General features: G+C 50.1%; 1 protein-coding gene and 1 pseudogene across 6 annotated transcripts in view; both read left to right on the forward strand.

Moving 5' to 3' along the window:
- PRDM15 (PR/SET domain 15) overlaps positions 1-23,295 on the forward strand; it is a 46,776-nt gene that overhangs the window by 17,803 nt on the left and 5,678 nt on the right. For 2 of the 6 annotated variants that reach the window (XM_077293830.1, XM_077293828.1), the window contains exons 9-24: positions 151-325; positions 660-835; positions 2,296-2,390; positions 2,502-2,589; positions 2,725-2,898; positions 4,155-4,252; positions 4,797-4,928; positions 4,997-5,131; positions 6,060-6,223; positions 7,738-7,817; positions 7,890-8,009; positions 11,433-11,564; positions 12,913-12,994; positions 13,183-13,363; positions 14,143-14,217; positions 16,825-17,028. In XM_077293830.1, the coding sequence (XP_077149945.1) occupies positions 151-325; positions 660-835; positions 2,296-2,390; positions 2,502-2,589; positions 2,725-2,898; positions 4,155-4,252; positions 4,797-4,928; positions 4,997-5,131; positions 6,060-6,223; positions 7,738-7,817; positions 7,890-8,009; positions 11,433-11,564; positions 12,913-12,994; positions 13,183-13,363; positions 14,143-14,217; positions 16,825-17,028 (2,111 nt within the window). Of the gene's footprint in view, positions 1-150; positions 326-659; positions 836-2,295; positions 2,391-2,501; positions 2,590-2,724; positions 2,899-4,154; positions 4,253-4,796; positions 4,929-4,996; positions 5,132-6,059; positions 6,224-7,737; positions 7,818-7,889; positions 8,010-11,432; positions 11,565-12,912; positions 12,997-13,182; positions 13,364-14,142; positions 14,218-16,824; positions 17,029-23,295 lie in introns of all 6 variants that reach the window. The other 4 variants (XM_077293831.1, XM_077293833.1, XM_077293832.1 and 1 more) reach the window with 4 other exon arrangements.
- On the forward strand, positions 20,689-22,356 carry LOC143816912 (E3 ubiquitin-protein ligase TRIM36 pseudogene; annotated as a pseudogene).

Genomic DNA, 23,295 nt, shown 5'->3' on the forward strand with positions numbered 1-23,295 from the left:
CCGCCAGGTGAGGGCGCCGGCCTGCCAGGTGAGAGTTCCGGCCCTCCAGGTGAGGGCGCTACCACGTGCTCTGGCCTAAAGAGGCTCTCCATTGTGTAGAAAGTTGCTTATTATTACATAATCGCCTTTTTTTTTGTCTTTTCCCTGCAGCGCCCCATCCTGTCCTGTACAGTCCGGTCTTCCCTCCGGATGGCGTGGCTGAAATAATCACCGAGATCCCTCCGGACGACGTTCCCCTGCCGCACGACTCCGACGACAAGTTCATGGAGCTGATGTTGGGAAAACTCTCGACCGCCAATAACAGTAATTTGCCGCCGGTCTCTAAGTAAGTGGTGAATGCAGTCTGTTGTCCCCTGTTATCAGCCATTTCATACATCCAGCCATCCATAGTGCTTGTTACCCAGCCTTCCCCAGAAAAGAGAGAGAACTCGGAAACTGCCGACTGGAACCATCGATCATTATCAGCCATGTTTGTTTGTTTTTTCTAAACTTTTAGTAAAAAAAATTTTATTTACTGGACAACTCCTTTAAATGAAAATATAATTAAAAAAATCCACAAAAATAAAAAAACCTGAATACACTGTAATATCCTCTACGGTAGGTGGGGAAACTGCAACATTTCCTCCACAAGTGACGTGCGATTTTTGTGTCTGCCGCAGGTTCACCTTCCACCAGGGAAACAGTAACGTCAAGCGGCTGCTGTCAGGATCGCGGCACGGGATCAGAAGGAAGTTCGTGCGCCAGCTCGGAGATCACAAGCGCGTCTTCCAGTGCAATATCTGTAGCAAGGTTTTCCGAAACAGCAGCAACCTGAGCCGACATGTCCGATCCCACGGTAAGTCTGAAACGGCAGCAACCTGAGCCAACATGTCCGATCCCACCATAAGTCTGAACTAGCAGCAACCTGAGCCGAGATGTCCGATCCCACCATAAGTCTGAAGTAGCAGCAACCTGAGCCGACATGTCCGATCCCACCATAAGTCTGAACTAGCAGCAACCTGGGCCGACATGTCCGATCCCACCATAAGTCTGAAGTAGCAGCAACCTGAGCCGACATGTCCGATCCCACCATAAGTCTGAACTAGCAGCAACCTGAGCCGAGATGTCCGATCCCACTGTAAGTCTGAACTAGCAGCAACCTGAGCCGACATGTCCGATCCCACCATAAGTCTGAAATAGCAGCAACCTGAGCCGAGATGTCCGATCCCACCGTAAGTCTGAAGTAGCAGCAACCTGAGCCAACATGTCCGATCCCACCATAAGTCTGAAGTAGCAGCAACCTGAGCCAATATGTCTGATCCCACGGTAAGTCCAAAATAGCAGCAACCTGAGCCGACATGTCCGATCCCACTGTAAACCCGAAATAGCAGCAACCTGGGCTGACATGTCCGATCCCACCATAAGTCTGAAATCGCAGCAACCTGGGCCGACATGTCCGATCCCACCATAAGTCTGAAATAGCAGCAACCTGAGCCAACATGTCCGATCCCACCATAAGTCTGAAATAGCAGCAACCTGGGCCGACATGTCCGATCCCACCATAAGTCTGAAACAGCAGCAACCTGGGCCGACATGTCCGATCCCACCGTAAACCCGAAATAGCAGCAACCTGGGCCGACATGTCCGATCCCACCATAAGTCTGAAACAGCAGCAACCTGAGCTGACATGTCCGATCCCACCATAAGTCTGAAACAGCAGCAACCTGAGCTGACATGTCCGATCCCACCATAAGTCTGAAACAGCAGCAACCTGAGCTGACATGTCCGATCCCACCATAAGTCTGAAACAGCAGCAACCTGAGCCGACGTGTCTGATCCAACAGCAAGTCTGAAACAGCAGCAATAAAAATGGTGAAAAAAAAACTTCATAGAAGGGGGTAATGAGTTGTGGCGACTGAAGCCAAACCCATATAATAAACTGAGCATCTTCAAAACTAAATCCAAGAAAATGAAGGGCTGGATTAAGGGTTTTAGTTTTTTTTGTTAAATAATCTTTTTTTGTTTAATAAACCTTAAAATCAATGGGGGCTTTCCAAACTACCATCCCACCCCCACCAACCTCTTAAAAAATAAATCAGATAAAAATAAAGCCCTCATTCAGGTATGGTGATGGGGAAAAGAAAAGCCGATTGGAGGAGGTGGGGGTTAGAATGACAGCCATAAAAAAACAATGATGAGTGGTCATGTCTCCAAGGGGTTAAAGGGATCTTGCAGCAGTAAAGGGTTAGGTGTGCTTCACTAATATCAGATCTGCCTGACCTCTAGGGGCGCTGTGTTTTTCTTTTCCTTCTCTAGGGGACAAGCTCTTTAAATGTGAGGAGTGCTTGAAACTTTTCAGCCGTAAGGAAAGCCTGAAGCAGCACGTGTCGTACAAGCACAGCCGGACCGAGGTGAGAGGTGGCCCTCATTTGTCTCCTGTGGACCCTCGGGGTGAGGAGGATGAGTATATGGAGCATTAGCCTACTGTTACTCGCCTTTTATCACCGTCTCGCTTTTTCCAGGTAAACGCGGACTACAGATACCGCTGCGCCACGTGCGAGAAGGCGTTCAGGGTGGAGGCTTTCCTGGAGTTCCACAACTGCAGAACAGGTGGGATCGGCGTCTTGTGAGGGTCCTTCATCATTCGGGGCACTGTCTCTGGAAGAAAGCCGCCATGTCTTCCTAATCTTAGACTAAAGGTTGGGGAAACGTTTCGCCTGACGGTCGTCCTCTCTGGTTTCACAGATGATAAGTCGTTCCAGTGTGAGATGTGCTACCGGTTCTTCTCCACCAACAGCAACCTCTCCAAGCACAAGAAGAAACACGGGGAGAAGAAGTTCGCCTGCGAGATCTGTAGTAAGCTCTTCTACCGCCGGGACGTGATGCTGGAACATCACCGCCGACATCTGGAAGGTGAGGGTAAGGCTGCGCTCCCATCATGGCTCCTAGGGAGGGTTGTCTATCCTGATATTGCCCTGGTGCTCCCCACAATGCCTGTATGCCACATTCGTAACTTCCCTTCACACTCCTTGACCGGTCACAAAGAAGCTGTGAAGTAGCAGAACAAGCCATGAATGTGCGCAATGTGTACTGACATGGCTGCTTGTGCGCCTTCATTGGTTGTATGCGACATGCCATGGCTTCCCCTCGTCACTAAACGCTGCTTGACATGTCACAGGCAAGCTGTGCAGCATCTTCCATAATCTGTATAAGGAGCAGGGCATATTAAAGGGAACTTGTGGGTTTATACCATGTCTGCCATGCACATCCCAATGCTTTCCTGAAAAGAGCAGCACAGAGGGGCTGGAATGGACCAGGGAGTATAGGAGGCGGGAGATGAGGGCAGTCAATAGACTACGGGGGGCATTCTTATAATGACACGGCTCGCTCTGTGCTCCCTGCCTGCTCCTTCATTCTTATAATGACACGGCTCGCTCTGTGCTCCCTGCCTGCTCCTTCATTCTTATAATGACACTGCTCGTTCTGTGCTCCCTGCCTGCTCCTTCATTCTTATAATGACACGGCTCGTTCTGCGCTCCCTGCCTGCTCCTTCATTCTTATAATGACACGGCTCGTTCTGTGCTCCCTGCCTGCTCCTTCATTCTTATAATGACACGGCTCGTTCTGCGCTCCCTGCCTGCTCCTTCATTCTTATAATGACACGGCTCGTTCTGCGCTCCCTGCCTGCTCCTTCATTCTTATAATGACACGGCTCGTTCTGTGCTCCCTGCCTGCTCATTCATTCTTATAATGACACGGCTCGTTCTGTGCTCCCTGCCTGCTCCTTCATTCTTATAATGACACAGCTCGTTCTGCGCTCCCTGCCTGCTCCTTCACATCTTGTATGTGACATGTCGAGGAGAAACTTTGAATGTCAAATACAAGCTGTGAATATGCAGGGATCACAGGAGGGCTGTGAAAAGAAGCCATGATGGTACAAACAGGCACACACCAGGGGCAAGTGTGCAGAAGCAAGCCCCAATCTGTGACACAGGGAGTGGGAGCACTCAGGAGCAGTGTCTGCCTCACACGGAGCACTTTCTACAAAGCACATAAAACAATAGTATTGATTATGAGCCTTTATAATTGTTGATATAATTACATTGTAATCTCTGGAGTACCCCTTTAAGGTGATCTCTTATTAATGCTCATATTCTCACTGGCGCCACCTACAGGAGTGAGACGTGTAAAACGTGAATCCTCCATCCAGCCGGCGACTGACAATTCCCTCAAGTACAAAAAAGAGCCGTCGTCCTGTCCTGTCTGCGGGAAAGTGAGTTAAAACTGTTCGTATTGTGAAAGTTTGTTTCAACAACTAAAGGGTTTTTTATTTTTCTGTTAATAGTTGGACATTCTGCGCTGATAAAGTTCCTATTATATTTTATCTGAGCTGAGCTCAGTTTTTCCTATTACAGAGCTCCAAACTCTCAATGTCCAGCCAAGAATAGAATGATGAGATTCTGTCTGCCGTCGGATACCACTAGAGGGAGCTCAGGAGCTTGCTGTAGACATAACATGCACTTGGCTCCCTCTAGTGGTGGCTGAAGAGGAGAAAAGTGTATAATTACCACTAGAGGGAGCTCAGGAGCTTGCTGTAGACCTAACATGCACTTGGCTCCCTCTAGTGGTGGCTGAAGAGGAGAAAAGTGTATAATTACCACTAGAGGGAGCTCAGGAGCTTGCTTTAGACATAACATGCACTTGGCTCCCTCTAGTGGTGGCCGATGGGGAGACAAGTGTATCATTGATTTATGGCTGCTCTATTTAAATGAACTACCCCAGTATTTTGCCCATTACACTTTTGTTCTCATACCCAGATGTTCTCCTGCCGGAGCAACATGAACAAGCACCTGCTCACACACGGAGATAAGAAGTACACCTGTGAGATCTGTGGCCGGAGGTTTTTCAGGGTGGACGTCCTGAGAGATCACATCCACATTCATTTTAAGGTAATTGATCTGCACTGAGGATTCACAGCGGGCACCGAGCCGTCCTAATGCCAGACATTCGTGTGTAGGATATTGCTTTAATGAACGACCAGCAGAGGGAAGAATTCATAGGGAAGATCGGCATCTCCTCTGAAGACAATGATGACAACTCGGACGGGAGCGTCGACTCCGAGCCCCACAAGTACAGCTGTAAGAGGTGTCAGGTAGGAGCATAGCAGGAGTATACAGTTATGTTGTGTTCTGCTGATCCTGAGTTACATCCTGTATTATACCCCAGAGCTGCACTCACTATTCTGCTGGTGCAGTCACTGTGTACATACATTACATTACTGATCCTGAGTTACATCCTGTATTATACTCCAGAGCTGCACTCACTATTCTGCTGGTGCAGTCACTGTGTACATACATTACATTACTGATCCTGAGTTACATCCTGTATTATACCCCAGAGCTGCACTCACTATTCTGCTGGTGCAGTCACTGTGTACATACATTACATTACTGATCCTGAGTTTCCTCCTGTATTATACTCCAGAGCTGCACTCACTATTCTGCTGGTGCAGTCACTGTGTACATACATTACATTACTGATCCTGAGTTACATCCTGTATTATACCCCAGAGCTGCACTCACTATTCTGCTGGTGCAGTCACTGTGTACATACATTACATTACTGATCCTGAGTTACATCCTGTATTATACTCCAGAGCTGCACTCACTATTCTGCTGGTGCAGTCACTGTGTACAGACATTACATTACTGATCCTGAGTTACATCCTGTATTATACTCCAGAGCTGCACTCACTATTCTGCTGGTGCAGTCACTGTATACATACATTACATTACTGATCCTGAGTTACATCCTGTATTATACCCCAGAGCTGCACTCACTATTCTGCTGGTGCAGTCACTGTGTACATACATTACATTACTGATCCTGGGTTACGTGCTGTATTATACTCCAGAGCTGTGCTCGCTCTCAGTAGGATCAGTACAGAATACGTAATGTCAGACTTATGATCCAGGTATCTTTGCCCCTGTGGGATTACATTGGGGGCTCTCGCATTGTTGGGCGGGGGGGCTGTGTACACTTATGATCTCCGTTCAGTCTTCCCATTTCTGCGTCTCCAGATCTCGTTCGCCCGGGGGAAGGAATACCTGAAGCACATTATGGACGTCCATGCAGAGAACGGCTATGACTGCAGCATCTGTCACAGGAGGTTTGCACTGAAAGCGACTTACCACGCCCACATGGTGATCCACCGCGAGAATCTACCGGATCCTGAGGTGCAGAAGTGAGTGCTTGTAAATTGCTGCATCCGCCCGCAGCTTTTATCGCTGTCACTATCTATTTGCTTTGATATTGTGGGGATCAGGCATATTGATGTCGTCATGCCCAATCTCCTGTAGAGATAAGTGGTGTCCGATCCGACAGCTGCTCCTCCCCCGTCTGTCAGGACAGATGTAGACTAAGGACGGGTCAGTGATCCTTTATTCACTGAGCTCTGCAGGTTCATGTAGAAGAATGAGGAGACGGGCGGCCGCTCACTGCCTCCATGGTCTTCATACACCGCCACTAGATGAACGGAGAGAGAATATTTATGGGAAAGATGTCCGTATCCTAAAGCCCCGTGATGTCATGTACGACTGTATGAGGTCATGTCACATCTGGCTCACATTCTCCGGTCCAGTTGTTGGATGGGCTGAGGTCCAGGCCCTGTGCAGCCACTCATAGTCTCCCCTCCATGTCTCTGCTCGTTGTGTCTCTGCTCATTGCGTCGCCGCTCTTGTCTCTGCTCGTTGTGACTCTGCTCGTTGTGACTCTGCTCGTTGTGACTCTGCTCGTTGTCACTCCATTCGTTGCGTCGCCACTCTTGTCTCCACTCGCGTCTCTGCTTGTTGTGTCACTGCTCGTTGTGTCTCTGCTCGTTGCGTCTCTGCTCTTTGTGATGCCGCTCTTGTGACGCCGCTCTTGTGACTCCGTTCGTTGCGTCTCCGTTTGTTGTGTCTTCGTGCGTTGCGTCTCTGTGCGTTGCGTCTCCGTTCATTGTGTCTTCGCGTGTTGCGTCTCCACTCATTGCATCTCTGCTCGTTGCATTGGCGCTCTTGTCTCCACTCGTGACGCCGCTCTTGCGTCTCCGCTCGTTGCGTCTCCGTTCGTTGCATCTCTGTTCGTTGTCTTTGCGCGTTGCGTCTCCGCTCGTTTCGTCGCTGCTCTTGTCTCCACTCGTTGTGACGCCGGCTCTTGTCTCCGCTAGTTGCGTTGCTGCTCTTGTGACTCTGCTCGTTGTGACTCTGCTCTTTGTGACTCTGCTCATTGCGTCTCCGCTCTTGTCTCCACCCGTTGTGACGCCGCTCGTTGTGACTCTGCTCGTTGCGTCTTTGCTCGTTGCGACGCCGCTCTTGCGTCTCCGCTTGTTGCATCTCTGCGCGTTGTCTCTGCTTGTTGTGATGCCGGTCTTGTGTCTCCTCTTGTTGTGACGCCGCTCGTGTCTACAAGTGCTGCGTCGCTGCTCGTTGTGATTCTGCTTGTTGCGTCGCTGCTCGTTTTGACGCCGCTCTTGGGACGCTGCTTGTTGCGTCGCTGCTCATTGTGACGCCGCTCTTGTGTCTCCACTCGTTGTCTCCCCTTGTTGTGTCTCCACTTATTGTGTCTCCGCTCTAGTCTCCACTCGTCGTGACGCTGCTCTTGTGTTTCCGCTCGTTGTGAAGCTGCTGTTGTGTCTCTGCTCGTTGCGTCGCCCCTCTTTGCGCTCCTTGTGACACCGCTCTTTGCGCTCCTTATGACGCCGCTCTTGTGTCTCCACAGGTACATTCACCCGTGTGAGGTTTGTGGTCGGATTTTCAATAGTATCGGAAACCTGGAGAGACACAAACTCATCCACTCAGGTAATGTCTCCGCCACCTCTGGTGTCGTCCCCGGATGTCGTCGACGAGTCTGTGACTAAACCTTTCTTTCAGGGGTGAAGAGTCACGGCTGTGAACAATGCGGGAAATCATTTGCCAGGAAGGACATGTTAAAAGAACACATGAGGGTCCACGACAACATCCGGGAATATTTGTGTGCAGAGTGTGGGAAAGGTAACGGATGGAGCTCCATCGTGTCCACATGACAACACTTCATGTCAGGCGCTGTCATAGGGACATGGTATAGATTAACGTGCACCTAAATATTCCCAAGCAGCTGTGCTCTGTCTTTCTGCAGCCCGTTGTTTTAAGCCCAACCTCGGACACAGTGGCGTAACTACAAAGTTATGGGCCCCGGTGCGAACTTCCAAATGGGGCCCCCCCCCCCACCTCCGTGACGCCCCCCCACCCCCTTCCCCTAGATACGCCTCGGACTGTTGCAGGAATCTCCTGCACTGCAACATGGTGTTGGGTGCCAGCACAGCCCGCACAGTGGTATATCCAGCACAGCCCGCACAGTGGTATATCCAGCACAGCCCGCACAGTGGTATATCCAGCACAGCCCGCACAGTGGTATATCCAGCACAGCCCGCACAGTGGTATATCCAGCACAGCCCGCACAGTGGTATATCCAGCACAGCCCGCACAGTGGTATATCCAGCACAGCCCGCACAGTGGTATATCCAGCACAGCCCGCACAGTGGTATATACAGCACAGCCCGCACAGTGGTATATACAGCACAGCCCGCACAGTGGTATGTACAGCACAGCCCGCACAGTGGTATATACAGCACAGCCCGCACAGTGGTATATACAGCACAGCCCGCACAGGGGTAAATACAGCACAGCCCGCACAGGGGTATATACAGCACAGCCCGCACAGGGGTATATACAGCACAGCCCGCACAGGGGTATATACAGCACAGCCCGCACAGGGGTATATACAGCACAGCCCGCACAGGGGTATATACAGCACAGCCCTCACAGTGGTATATCCAGCACAGCCCGCACAGTGGTATATCCAGCACAGCCCGCACAGTGGTATATCCAGCACAGCCCGCACAGTGGTATATCCAGCACAGCCCGCACAGTGGTATATCCAGCACAGCCCGCACAGTGGTATATACAGCACAGCCCGCACAGTGGTATATACAGCACAGCCCGCACAGTGGTATGTACAGCACAGCCCGCACAGTGGTATATACAGCACAGCCCGCACAGTGGTATATACAGCACAGCCCGCACAGGGGTAAATACAGCACAGCCCGCACAGGGGTATATACAGCACAGCCCGCACAGGGGTATATACAGCACAGCCCGCACAGGGGTATATACAGCACAGCCCGCACAGGGGTATATACAGCACAGCCCGCACAGGGGTATATACAGCACAGCCCGCACAGGGGTATATCCAGCACAGCCCGCACAGGGGTATATCCAGCACAGCCCGCACAGGGGTATATCCAGCACAGCCCGCACAGGGGTATATCCAGCACAGCCCGCACAGGGGTATATCCAGCACAGCCCGCACAGGGGTATATACAGCAGAGCCCGCACAGGGGTATATACAGCACAGCCCGCACAGTGGTATATCCAGCACAGCCCGCACAGGGGTATATAGAGCACAGCCCACACAGGGGTATATACAGCACAGCCCGCACAGGGATATACACAGCACAGCCCGCACAGGGGTATATACAGCACAGCCCGCACAGGGGTATATACAGCACAGCCCGCACAGGGGTATATACAGCACAGCCCGCACAGGGGTATATACAGCAGAGCCCGCACAGTGGTATATACAGCACAGCCCGCACAGTGGTATATCCAGCACAGCCCGCACAGGGGTATATAGAGCAGAGCCCGCACAGGGGTATATACAGCACAGCCCGCACAGGGGTATATACAGCACAGCCCGCACAGGGGTATATACAGCACAGCCCGCACAGGGGTATATAGAGCACAGCCCGCACAGGGGTATATAGAGCACAGCCCGCACAGGGGTATATAGAGCACAGCCCGCACAGGGGTATATACAGCAGAGCCCACACAGGGGTATATACAGCAGAGCCCGCACAGGGGTATATGCAGCACAGCCAGCACAGGGGTATATAGAGCACAGCCAGCACAGGGGTATATAGAGCACAGCCAGCACAGGGATATATACAGCACAGCCCGCACAGGGATATATACAGCACAGCCCGCACAGGGATATATACAGCAGAGCCCGCACAGGGGTATATGCAGCACAGCCAGCACAGGGGTATATAGAGCACAGCCAGCACAGGGATATATACAGCACAGCCCGCACAGGGATATATACAGCACAGCCCGCACAGGGATATATACAGCACAGCCCGCACAGGGATATATACAGCAGAGCCCGCACAGGGGTATATGCAGCACAGCCCGCACAGGGGTATATACAGCACAGCCCGCACAGGGGTATATACAGCACAGCCCGCACAGGGGTATATACAGCAGAGCCCGCACAGGGGTATATACAGCACAGCCCGCACAGTGGTATATCCAGCACAGCCCGCACAGGGGTATATAGAGCACAGCCCGCACAGGGGTATACACAGCACAGCCCGCACAGGGATATACACAGCACAGCCCGCACAGGGGTATATACAGCACAGCCAGCACAGGGATATATACAGCACAGCCAGCACAGGGGTATATAGAGCACAGCCAGCACAGGGGTATATAGAGCACAGCCAGCACAGGGATATATACAGCACAGCCCGCACAGGGATATATACAGCACAGCCCGCACAGGGATATATACAGCAGAGCCCGCACAGGGGTATATGCAGCACAGCCAGCACAGGGGTATATAGAGCACAGCCAGCACAGGGATATATACAGCACAGCCCGCACAGGGATATATACAGCACAGCCCGCACAGGGATATATACAGCACAGCCCGCACAGGGATATATACAGCAGAGCCCGCACAGGGGTATATGCAGCACAGCCAGCACAGGGGTATATAGAGCACAGCCAGCACAGGGGTATATAGAGCACAGCCAGCACAGGGGTATATAGAGCACAGCCCGCATCTCATCTCCCCCCCCCCCCCCCCCCCCCCGATAATGGCCCCACAGTCCGGTGAAAAAGAAAAAAAAAAACTCTCCTCACCTTTCCTTTTGCCCGCGCTGCTCCTGGTGGCTGCAGTCTGCCCAGGACACTGCAGGTGCGCGATGATATGACGTCATCGCGCACCCGCAGTGTACTGTCAGAGGCAGAGCGGGGAATGATGGGAGAGGAAGCGTCAGGTGACGCTCTCCTCCATCATTGCATTGAACTATACCGGTGTCATAGACGCCGGTATAGTTAAATGCGGCGGCGGCGGCGAGGAACAGTGCAGCGGCCCACTACTGGCATCGGCTCTTCTGGCATTTGCCAGAAGTGCCCGATGTCCAGCCCGGCCCTGCCCTGACCTGCCGGCCCGGGGCCCCTGACCTGCGGGGCCCGGTCGCAATGGCGACCGCTGCGACCGCGGTCGTTACGCCCCTGCTCGGACATATATAGGACCCTCGGTGTCATTCCTGGCAGCTCTATGGTTTATCGTCATTTCCGTTCTTTCCTCAGGGATGAAGACGAAGCACGCGCTGCGGCACCACATGAAGCTGCACAAGGGGATCAAAGAGTACGAGTGTGTCGAGTGCCACCGGAAGTTTGCCCAGAAGGTGAACATGCTGAAGCATTACAAGCGGCACACAGGTGAGGAGCGTGCACCCATCAGCCGTGATGTTAGTACCACCTTGGGAAGATGGCGCCTGTCAGCGGGTTGTTGCAGGTCGTGAGTAAAGATCCCGGTATGCGGTGAGGCGGTAGGGGTTCCTGGTGTGCAGTGGATTTCGTAGGGGAGGAAACTCATTGTGTGGCTGGTCTTGTGGTGGTGGTGGTTCGCAATGTGTGGCAGGGCTTGTGGAGTATTCCCACCCAGTATGCAGTGGTCAATCACCATCAAAAGGGATTCAAGGAAGGACAAATGGTGGACTATCAGCAGGGTGATGAGCAACCAAAGCTCACTGATTGGTGTGAAAAGTAGCCCATCTGATCCAATGCCAGAGAACAGTGTGCCCCTAATTACTGAAGAAGTTACAGCTATTGTAGAAAGGTGTCAGGACTGGCACTGCATCACAGCTATGATAGATGTCAGGACTGGCACTGCATCACAGCTATGATAGATGATGTCAGGACTGGCACTGCATCACAGCTATGATAGATGTCAGGACTGGCAGTGTATCACAGCTATGATAGATGTCAGGACTCGCACAGCATCGCAGCTATGATAGATGTCAGGACTCGCACAGCATCGCAACTATGATGGATGTCAGGACTTGCACTGCATTACTGCTGTGATAGATGACAGGACTTGCACTGCATCACAGCTATGATAGATGTCAGGACTCGCACAGCATCGCAGCTATGATGGATGTCAGGACTTGCACTGCATTACTGCTGTGATAGATGTCAGGACTGGCACTGCATCACAGCTATGATAGATATCAGGACTCGCACAGCATCGCAGCTATGATAGATGTCAGGACTCGCACTGCATCACCGCTATGATAGATGATGTCAGGGCTGGCACTGCATCGCAACTATAATGGATGTCAGGACTTGCACTGCATTACAGCTATGATAGATGTCAGGACTTGCACTGCATCGCAGCTATGATGGATGTCAGGACTCGCACTGCATCATAGCTATGATAGATGATGTCAGGACTGGCACTGCATCACAGCTATGATAGATGTCAGGATTCGCACTGCATCGCAGCTATGATAGATGTCAGGACTTGCACTGCATCACAGCTATGATAGATGTCAGGATTCGCACTGCATCGCAGCTATGATGGATGTTAGGACTTGCACTGCATCACAGCTGTGATTGATGTCAGGACTCGTACAACATTGCAGCTATGGTTGATGTCAGGACTCATACAGCATCGCAGCTATGATGGAGGTCAGGACTCGCAGTGCATCGCAAGCTCCTTTATGGATCGATCTGTATTTTAAGCCTTTTATGTGATATCTTCCCCTATTTTTTTTTTTTTCCTCAGGTATCAAGGACTTTATGTGCGAGTTGTGTGGGAAAACCTTCAGTGAGAAGAACACGATGGAGACCCATAAACTGGTTCATACTGGTAAGTATATATTGCTGACGTGTCCACACGTGTGTCAGGGGTATGGCTGCTCTTCTTCAGCAGTCCGTGGCCGTTCCCGCTCCGCCATCACTGCGGGATGCCGGAGCCTCCATGTTATCACACCCCCTGTGCGTAGCCGCGCTCTCTGTAATGTGCCCGGATCTGCTGTCTCTCTCTTTCTCCTGATGTAGTGGGGCGGCAGTGGTCCTGCGCCGTGTGTGATAGGAAGTACGTCACGGAGTACATGCTCCAGAAGCACGTCCAGCTCACACATGACAAGGTGGAGGCCCAGAGCTGTCATCTGTGCGGGACCAAGGTCTCCACCCGCGCCTCCATGAGCCGCCACCTGAGACGCAAGCACCCCGAGGTAGGACCCCTTCCCCACCCCCATCAGTATTTAGCACGTATACACGGGTTGGGCGATCAATGTATGACCTCTAGATGGCCATCCGATCCCGTGAACGTGCGTCCCGTGCCTCCATAACCTGTGCATGACCACTGCTCCATTCAGTCTATGGGTGCTGTCACATGTGCGTCTTCCGCTCTCATAGACCCATAGAGCGGTGGTCACACATGTGCACTACACATAGTAAAATGCCATCCGCCAATAGTTTTTGCTGGATTTGCAACAAGCAAACCGCTTCAAATTCCCATTTTTGGCTAAGTCCATAGGTTTTCAGAAATTGTATTCTAGATGGAAATGATTAAATTCTGCCTACCTGCAGCCACCACTAGAGGGAGCTCAGGAGCCGATCGCATACTATGTTATTAAATGAGTTGTTTGTCTAGCAGTCGGCTCCCCCTAGTGGTGGCAGGCAGAATTTAATCATTTTGCTTTTGATGGCTTTGTAGGAGATGTTTAGCTCCAAGTGCACTAAAGAATGAAATTGAAGATCTTGATTTTTCGCTCAGATCTATATAGAGATTTGCTTTCTAAAGTTTTGCAAAGTTTTTGGTCATGCACATAGTTTTATCAGAAATTGATTGCCACCCCCCTCCCCCACAATCCGTGCCATGCAGTGCGGCTGAGCTTTGCCCAGGTTACAGACCCCCCCCAGCCTGCCCTCTATTGCACCTTTTACCCTGCGCCTTTATAATAAAACTATCCATGGAAAGATTTAATAAGATGAACCTAATCCACATCAGGTCCTTTCTTTGCGGATAGAAGATTTGAGCGATCTACAAGAGCACACGGCCATCGACGAAACCTCGGTCGTTCAGGTAAAGCAGTACAAGGCGCTGCGCCCGCCTGGGGCACAGACCTGCCATCTCCGCTCTGCTGGTGGTCTCCTATACACAAGCTCCTGATCAGGTGCTGGTGACACTTTTTGGTGGGGTATTAAAGGGGGATTCCAGACTTTGTTGTCTTCTTCATCGTTGGACTGTCACGTCGGCGACTCGCTGGTGCACTGTGGCCCCTTTTGGTGTTTTTCATGGCTGCACCCAGGGGACCCGAGTCCTTTAATGTCTGTCGCCGTTTGCTCACCCCTTTAATGTCTATGACCTCATCGGGTGGCATGCACCTTTTAAAGGGGTATTCCCATCTGCAAGCTCCTATTGCAATATATAGTGTATACAAAATGTAGTATAGTTCTTCTGATTAGCTATGTTGCTTATCCCACGATCACTAACAGCACTTGTAACCATGGATACCTAAGTTACTGCAATGCCCTGCTCATGGGATAAGCGACATAACTAATCAGAAGAACTATACTACATTTCTAATTGGAGGTATTTGCTAATATTGTTCTTAATACACCTACTACATATTGGGATAGGATCTTGGAAATGGGAATATCCCTTTAAAAATGCATTAAAAAAGATTTTGGGTTTATTTGTGCCGTCCCTTTACCCTGACCCTAGAATTTTGCAGGTGTCTTATGATAACCTAACCCTTTTTAAATGGAGCCTGTCAGCAGGTTTGCACCCCATCCCCCACCAAACCGACTAAGGGGGGTGGAAGAAAGGGCAGTCCAGGACTTTGACAGTCATCAATGTCAAATTGGCCCGAATCGAGTGTTTGCCGCTCCTGCGCCAGCTGCTTGTAAACGGTGCACAGCGCCATACACCAAGTCATGGCCGCTCCTGGGTACTGCAGGTCTACAGTGCTGGAGAACGACCACTACAGCGCACGGAGACTGAAGAACATGGCTCTGACCACTCCGACCATGGCTCTGACCACTCCGACCATGGCTCTGGCCACTCCGACCATGGCTCTGGCCACTCCGTCCATGGCTCTGGCCACTCCGACCATGGCTCTGGCCACTCCGACCATGGCTCTGGCCACTCCGACCATGGCTCTGGCCACTCCGACCATGGCTCTGGCCACTCCGACCATGGCTCTGGCCACTCCGACCATGGCTCTGACCACTCCGACCATGGCTCTGACCACTCCGACCATGGCTCTGGCCACTCCGACCATGGCTCTGGCCACTCCGACCATGGCTCTGGCCACTCCGACCATGGCTCTGACCACTCCGACCATGGCTCTGACCACTCCGACCATGGCTCTGGCCACTCCGACCATGGCTCTGGCCACTCCGACCATGGCTCTGGCCACTCCGACCATGGCTCTGGCTACTACAGCGCACAGAGACTGAAGAACATGGCTCTGGCCACTCCGACCATGGCTCTGGCCACTCCGACCATGGCTCTGGCCACTCCGACCATGGCTCTGACCACTCCGACCATGGCTCTGACCACTCCGACCATGGCTCTGGCCACTCCGACCATGGCTCTGGCCACTCCGACCATGGCTCTGACCACTCCGACCATGGCTCTGACCACTCCGACCATGGCTCTGGCCACTCCGACCATGGCTCTGGCCACTCCGACCATGGCTCTGGCCACTCCGACCATGGCTCTGGCTACTACAGCGCACAGAGACTGAAGAACATGGCTCTGGCCACTCCGACCATGGCTCTGGCCACTCCGACCATGGCTCTGGCCACTCCGACCATGGCTCTGACCACTACAGCGCACGGAGACTGAAGAACATGGCTCCATACTTTCATCCCCGGCAATTACTGCCAGATGTAAATGTATCTGATCAGAGGGGATGACTGACGTCTCACCCTCAGCATCACACCGTTAATGATAACTTATCCCAAGTCCTTGAATTACCCCTTTAATTATTGTATGACAGTGGTGTCCAACTTTTATTGAATCCTCTTTGCACTTAAAGATTTTTTTTCAGTTTTAATCGAGTTGCAATGTCCTTGGCACTGGACAACCGCAGCCCCGCTTAGTGGTCACAGCCCCCGACTCTGTCCATAAAGGGATATCCCCCTGTACAGGACCTACGAGTCCATGTTTTGCCCTGCCCACCTTGCACACAGATATATTTCGGATGCTCTGTGTCATCTACACAGTGCTATCAGTAGATTTGAGGTAAGCCTACCTGCTGACAGGCTCCATTTTTAAAGGGACAACATCAGAGCTCGGGACGCTTTGGTGCAATCACAGATTTCTGGATTTCAGCAACCGATCTTTTAGCAGAACTTTCCCCTTTTTAAATGTGTATGGTGGATGTTCACTTTACCTACAAATAAGCCCAATATTCTGTGCTGATGATTACTTATACAGAGTTCCAAAACCTCTGCGTAGAATGGAGCGTTTGATTTCTGGCTGCCTGCGGCCACCACTAGAGGGCGCCTGCTGCATACACCCGTCCATTGGACCGTGGAATACTTTAGAATGCAGTGAGCTCCCTCTGGTGGTGGCTGCAGGATGTTACCGTATCTGCAGGGGATCCGACCCACCTTCTTGGTGTAGGAAGGTTCTGTGTGGGGGTTTCCCTGTAATGTGGATGGTTCTGTCTTCTCGCAGCCGGAACTAGATGAAGACGATGAAGAAATGCAGAGAAGTAAACCGCTGCGGCTGGTGAGCGTTCACATGGAGCAGGATAAGGATGGCGCCGGGGAGGACGACCCTGGGCACGGGGACCCTGAGTTTGCACAGTATAGTAACAAGGAGGTGGAATACAGCGGCACCGGAGAGGAGGACGGCTCGGCTGTAGAGACCCTGCAACAGGTCAGTGACCACCCTGCGCCCTACTGCTGTCACCTCAGTGTCTCAGGGCTGCCACTAGGAATTTCAGGACCCAATGCTCGCAAAATTTTTGGGGCTCCCTTGAGACTCCGCCCAGGCTCCAACCCAGCCCTGCCTCCACCCTTCGAACCTTCCACAGTACCACCGCCCACTCATAGAAAAACTCCGCATCTGCACCACATCCTCATCAATCACATTATCAGTTCCCATCACCAGATCGCATACATAGCCAGCAGCTCTTGTTTTGGCCAAAATAATTTTTAATCTGCCACCACGACAAGGTGGACTCTTTTGGCCGGACCCTACTCTACTCTAACCTGTTAAACATTTGTTAAAATATCCAATACAATTTAGGTATATTTTTAATTATTTTTAAATTTTTAAAATAATCAGTAATATCACATACAAGGGACAAATACCACCGCACAATGACGAGACACCATATTACCACCACATAGTGACCTATAATACCATATACAAGGAACAAATACCGCCACACCATGACCAGACCACATATTACCACCACAGTGACCGAATAATAGCACGTACAAGGGACACATACCACCGCACCATGTCAAGACCATATGTTACCACCACATAGTGACCGAATACTACAATACTGATCATTAATAAAAAAAAACAAAAAAACACAATACTAATATCACCATAAGTGCCATTATACACAGGAGATGGGTACTTAGTATACAGTGTCCGTGTTAAGGTAATACAGTGATCACTAGCGACATTATATAGAGGAGCTCTGTATATAGTGTCAGTGTACTGGTAATACATGGATTACCAGTGATATACACAGGAGCTCTGTATATAGTGTTAGTGTACAGGTAATACAGTGGTCACTGGTGACTTTGTACACAGGAGCTCTGTATATAGTATACAGTATATAATGTCAGTGTACAGTTAACACATTGACTCACCAGTGACGTCTCTAGGTGAAGTCCTTCATCTTCGCTTTTCATCTTCATCCAGCACAGACCGCCATCACTTCTTCCAGCCAGGGCTCGTTTCTGCAGGAAAAAACAGTTATCTAGAGCTCCGCTTGCAGAACACATTACTTAATCTTTTGTCAACTTCTACACTACACCAGATAAAAAAAAAAAAGGCGACAGTGTCGCTCTGCACAGTATCAGGACCTCCCCCCCCCCCCCCCCCCCATTTAAAAGGGTATCTTCAAAAAATAAATAAAATATATGCATCACTGCAGAAATAATATCCCTTAATTAGCCCTTATGGTAATAATATTCCCCATCCTGGCCCCTGTGTGTCTCATTCCTGGCTACAGCCATATGTTTTCCCATCCTGCGCCATGATCCTACCCCATCTGTCTCCATCCTGCGCCATGATCCTGCCCCGTGTGTCTCGATCCTGCCCAATGATGACATGGAGGAAAGAATGTGCGGTCAGGCGGAGCACTGGGCATATGGATAAGGACAGAGGGTTATAAAATGTACAAACCTTAATTAAAATGCTGAACACACAATGCGTTTCAGCGGCTGAATGCCGCCTTCATCAGGAGGTGGGAGAACATTACCAGCTTCTCCCGTGGTTGAGAAGGGGTGCACAACCCGGACAGGTCAGTGGATCTCCCGATTTATTGTACGTTCCTCTTGACCATCAGGTATACAGGTATAATCCTAGGAGTGCCCCTTTGCTCTGTTTTTTATTCCATGATGACATGTAGCAGGATGCAGACACATAGTCCATGTGCCGTCTAAACATATTGCGGCTTGCCGCTTTCAATAAAAAAAAAACAAAAAACTTTCTCCTTACCTGGCCGCGGTCTTGCGGCAATGTTTCCTCCAGGCATTTCAAGTGTGGACTCGCTGGCGAATGACAATGACGACATTCTCCGGTGACATGAGCCTTGACGTATTGGCTGGTGGCTTTTAACTATTGCCGTGCGGGCCCGCACGGCAATACAGTTTAACTGAACCTGTGTCTCGGTCTTGGATGCAAGTTCAGTTACCTCACTGGCAGAATCCTGCCACTGGGTCCAGTGAGCAGAAGAGACGGGGCCCGATGTGGGCTCCCTCTGCTCATCGGGCCCCATAAGCCAAGATGTTATAATGGCCATCAGGAATCCATATTGGTAGCCTGTGTTTAAGGAACCTTTAAGATATTAGAGAGTAACAGTTCAGCTTATATTAGCCTTGGGAAAATTACAGAAAATACAACACCTGTACCGCATAGCTCCTTTATCAATCTTTAGTGGAAAGCGTATGTTTATAGTATCATCCAATTACTGCATAGTTTCGTTATCCATGTTTAGTGAGAAATGTTGTGTTTATAGTATGGTAAAACATTTGGTACCAGGAGAGCTTTTGGCATATTTTATCCAGTGATGTATTTGTCTGATGTTGATTGACGTCTGAAGAGTTGGCCACTCCGCCAGAGGAATACTGTATCGGACAAATAGATCTTGTGAGGGTATGTGCACACGTCCGGATTTCTTGCAGAAATTTCCTGAAGAAAACCGGAAATTTTCTGCAAGAAAGTGTGACCAACTTGTTACTTTTGCTTTTGCTTTTGCAGCATCTATAGTAAAAGATAGAATGTTTAAAAATAATAAAAAAAATAAAAAAATGGTTATACTCACCCTCTGCAGCCTCCATTTCTATAGATGCCAGTGTGGTTCAGGGCCTTCGGTGACGTCACGGCTTGTGATTGGTCGCGAGCGGTCACATGAGCGGTCACGCAACCAATCACAAGACAGTGACGTCACCGCAGGTCCTGAACCACACCATCTATAGGAACAGAAGCGGCAGCATGCAGCGGTGAGAGGCGGGAACACTCTGGGGACATCGAAGGTGAGTATATCACTATTTTTTATTTTAATTCTTTTTTTTTTACCACTTATATGGTGCCCAGTCCGTGGAGGAGAGTCTCCTCTCCTCCACCCTGGGTACCAACCGCACATAATCTGCTTACTTCCCGCATAGTGGGCATAGCCCCGTGCGGGAAGTAAGCAGATCAATGCACTCCTAGGTGTGCGGAATCCCCGCAATTCCGCATTTTTAATGAGCATGTTGCTTTTTTTTCCGCGATGCGATTTTTTCACGGAAAAAATAGCAACATTTGCACAAAAAATACGGAATACACTGTAAATAATAGGAGGCATAGGTTAGCGTTTTTTTCGCGTTTTTATAGCGAAAAACGCGAAAAAACTGCGAAAAATCCTGAACGTGTGCACATGGCCTTAGGGCTTGTGTGATACTTTGTTGCACAAGCATTTGTTTCTAAACAAGATATAAGTTGGGGAAGACTTCATCTTGGACAGAAGCCCTGTTAGCCTGTGAACTAAAAAGGGACGTCCGTGACGCCACAGTGTGGATCCCAGGACTTTTTCTGTCTTCGCTGTTCTGCTTCTCACAGCTGCTGTTCCCGGACAGATGATGTGCTACTCTTGGTGATGTTTTATCCTGTGTAGTGTGCAATGCAAGTACTTTACCTTTGTGATTTATGTTATGCAAAAGTGTACGCAATATCATACTATTTCCTATTTTCTGTAATTTAATTATTATAATAAAATATAATCGCTTTCTTTGGTCGGGGTCACACTTGGAAGTGTGATGCAAGTCTCTCGCGGCGCTGCCGCCAGCGCTCGGGACCTGAGTATGTGGCTGCATGTATTTCTATGCAGCTGAACAATTCTGCAATGAGTTCTTCAAGATCAACCATCCCTGGGGAACCATCAAAGCCCAGCATGAATATGGTGCCCCTACAACAAGCTTCAGCCCTAGAGTGGTCATGTGTCCTGAACACGAGTCTGAGAAGGTGAACATGTATTGTGAAATCTGCAGAAGACCGGTTTGTCATTTGTGTAAACTCTCAGGTTCACATGCAAACCACAGAGTGACCACCATGAGTAGTGCCTACAAAACGCTGAAGGAGAAGCTTACAAAGGGTATTGGTTCTTATCAGCAAAGAGAGTCAAGTGAAGACCCAGATAACAGAACTGGAGATTTTAATCAGAAGAACTGAGAACAATGGAGATCGAGCTGTTGTAGAGGCTACCTACAACTGTGATAAACTATTTCATATTTTGGAAGATAGGAAAGCATTTGTGCTGCAGTCTATAAAGAACTCCCTGTCTTCTAGATTAGAGAAACTACATTCAGCTGGAGGAATATCAGGGCCTCCTGGAGAATAATGGTCTGGTGGGATATGAACAAGAAGTCTTGAAGGAACCTGATCACTCCTGCTTTGTTCAAACTGCAAAACAACTACAAACCAGAATTCAGAAAGCTTTAGAATCTTTGAAAACTTTCCACCCAGCTACAGATTCCACCTTTAAAGACTATTTGGATGATATTTCTAAGGAAGAAGGCTTATTTGAATGACTTGTCTTTCTCCAAAGCTCTAGAGGTACCTCAAATCATCATGGATGAGAGCAGAGTATACGACAACGCGAAGATCTGCTGGAATCGGACTAACGATTCAGATTTCACTGACCGCTATATTCTGGAGTACCGGAAACTTGATAAAAATCAAGATCCCTCATGGAGTGAAATTGAACATCAAGTACAAGTAAAGTTGTCTCTGATCTAGACCTAAACAGCTCCTACTGCTTCTGAGTGCAGGGCCTTAGGGGCTCCATGTGCAACACCCACAGCAGAGAAGTCATCCTCCAGATGCCACCTGCCCCAGTGTTCAGCTTTCTTTTTGATGATAAATGTGGATTCAACATGGGGCATCTGATGCGTAACGACAGAAGGAACACCGTGGTAAGTGTCGCCGGTCATCCCCTACTCCTCGGAGGTGAACGCGTACAAGTTGGATGTTACATGTGCCTTGATTACATTATTGGCGATGCTGGCATCACTAAGGGCAAGCATTTTTGGGCCTTCTTGGGCGATCCTTACTCATACATGGTGAAAACTGGAGTTACATCAGATATCAAGCTGCAAGAATGGCCCCATAACCCTCGTGACATTAGTAGTCCCAGATATGATCAGGACAGTGGTCACGGCAGTGAAGATGCTGCCTTTGACTCATCGCAGCCTTTCACCTTGGCTACAACAGACATGAGAAAGTTCTTTATCCTCCAAAGCGTCTGTTTCCACCGGTTATGGAGAGCGTGTTCTCCCGCTGCCTGTCCGAATAGGGGTTTGCCTGGACTATGAAAAGAGAGAAGTGGTGTTCTCCGATGCCCCCAACATGAAATGTCTGTATGGAAGAGAATTGGACTGCATCGGAACAATGTATCCCGCGTTTGCCTTGATGGGCGGTGGAACAAGTCGTTTGGAGGAAGTAATTACCAAAAAACACTTGGATTATTCTCAAGAAATGTAACTACCAAGCATTCAATTGTCATTCTCTCTGATAAATGTGTAATGCTGTCCTCCATGCTTTTACACTTCATTCCCATCATTTTAAGTGTCATTCCAGCGTCTGTTTAGCTGAAGGCCACTGGAATAAGCCTTCATATACGATATATATGTTTGAAGATCTGTCCCTTTAAAATGGGCTTCTTTTTTAATTTTGAATACTCGGAGAGAGCCTGAATCCTGCTTCCCCAACCACTCATAGAGAGAGCCTGTGAGTCCTGCTTCCCCCGACCACGCATAGAGAAAGCCGGGAGTCCTGCTTCCCCGACCACTCATAGAGAAAGCCGGGAGTCCTGCTTCCCCCGACCACTTATAGAGAGAGCCTGGGAGTCCTGCTTCCCCCAACCACTCATAGAGAAAGCCGGGAGTCCTGCTTCCCCGACCACTCATAGAGAAAGCCGGGAGTCCTGCTTCCCCGACCACTTATAGAGAGAGCCTGGGAGTCCTGCTTCCCCCAACCACTCATAGAGAAAGCCGGGAGCCCTGCTTCCCCGACCACTCATAGAGAAAGCCGGGAGTCCTGCTTCCCCGACCTCTCATAGAGAGAGCCTGGGAGTCCTGCTTCCCCGACCACTCATAGAGAGAGCATGGGAGTCCTGCTTCCCCGACCTTTCATAGAGAGAGCCTGGGAGTCCTGCTTCCCCCGACCACTCATAGAGAGAGCCTGGGAGTCCTGCTTCCCCGACCACTTATAGAGAAAGCCTGGGAGTCCTGCTTCCCCGACCACTCATAGAGAGAGCCTGAGTCCTGCTTCCCCGACCACTCATAGAGAGAGCCTGTGAGTCCTGCTTCCCCGACCACTCATAGAGAAAGCCGGGAGTCCTGCTTCCTCGACCACTCATAGAGAAAGCCGGGAGTCCTGCTTCCCCGACCTCTCATAGAGAGAGCCTGGGAGTCCTGCTTC

Source organism: Ranitomeya variabilis, chromosome 3 (assembly GCF_051348905.1).
Source record: "Ranitomeya variabilis isolate aRanVar5 chromosome 3, aRanVar5.hap1, whole genome shotgun sequence".
NCBI lineage: Eukaryota > Metazoa > Chordata > Amphibia > Anura > Dendrobatidae > Ranitomeya > Ranitomeya variabilis.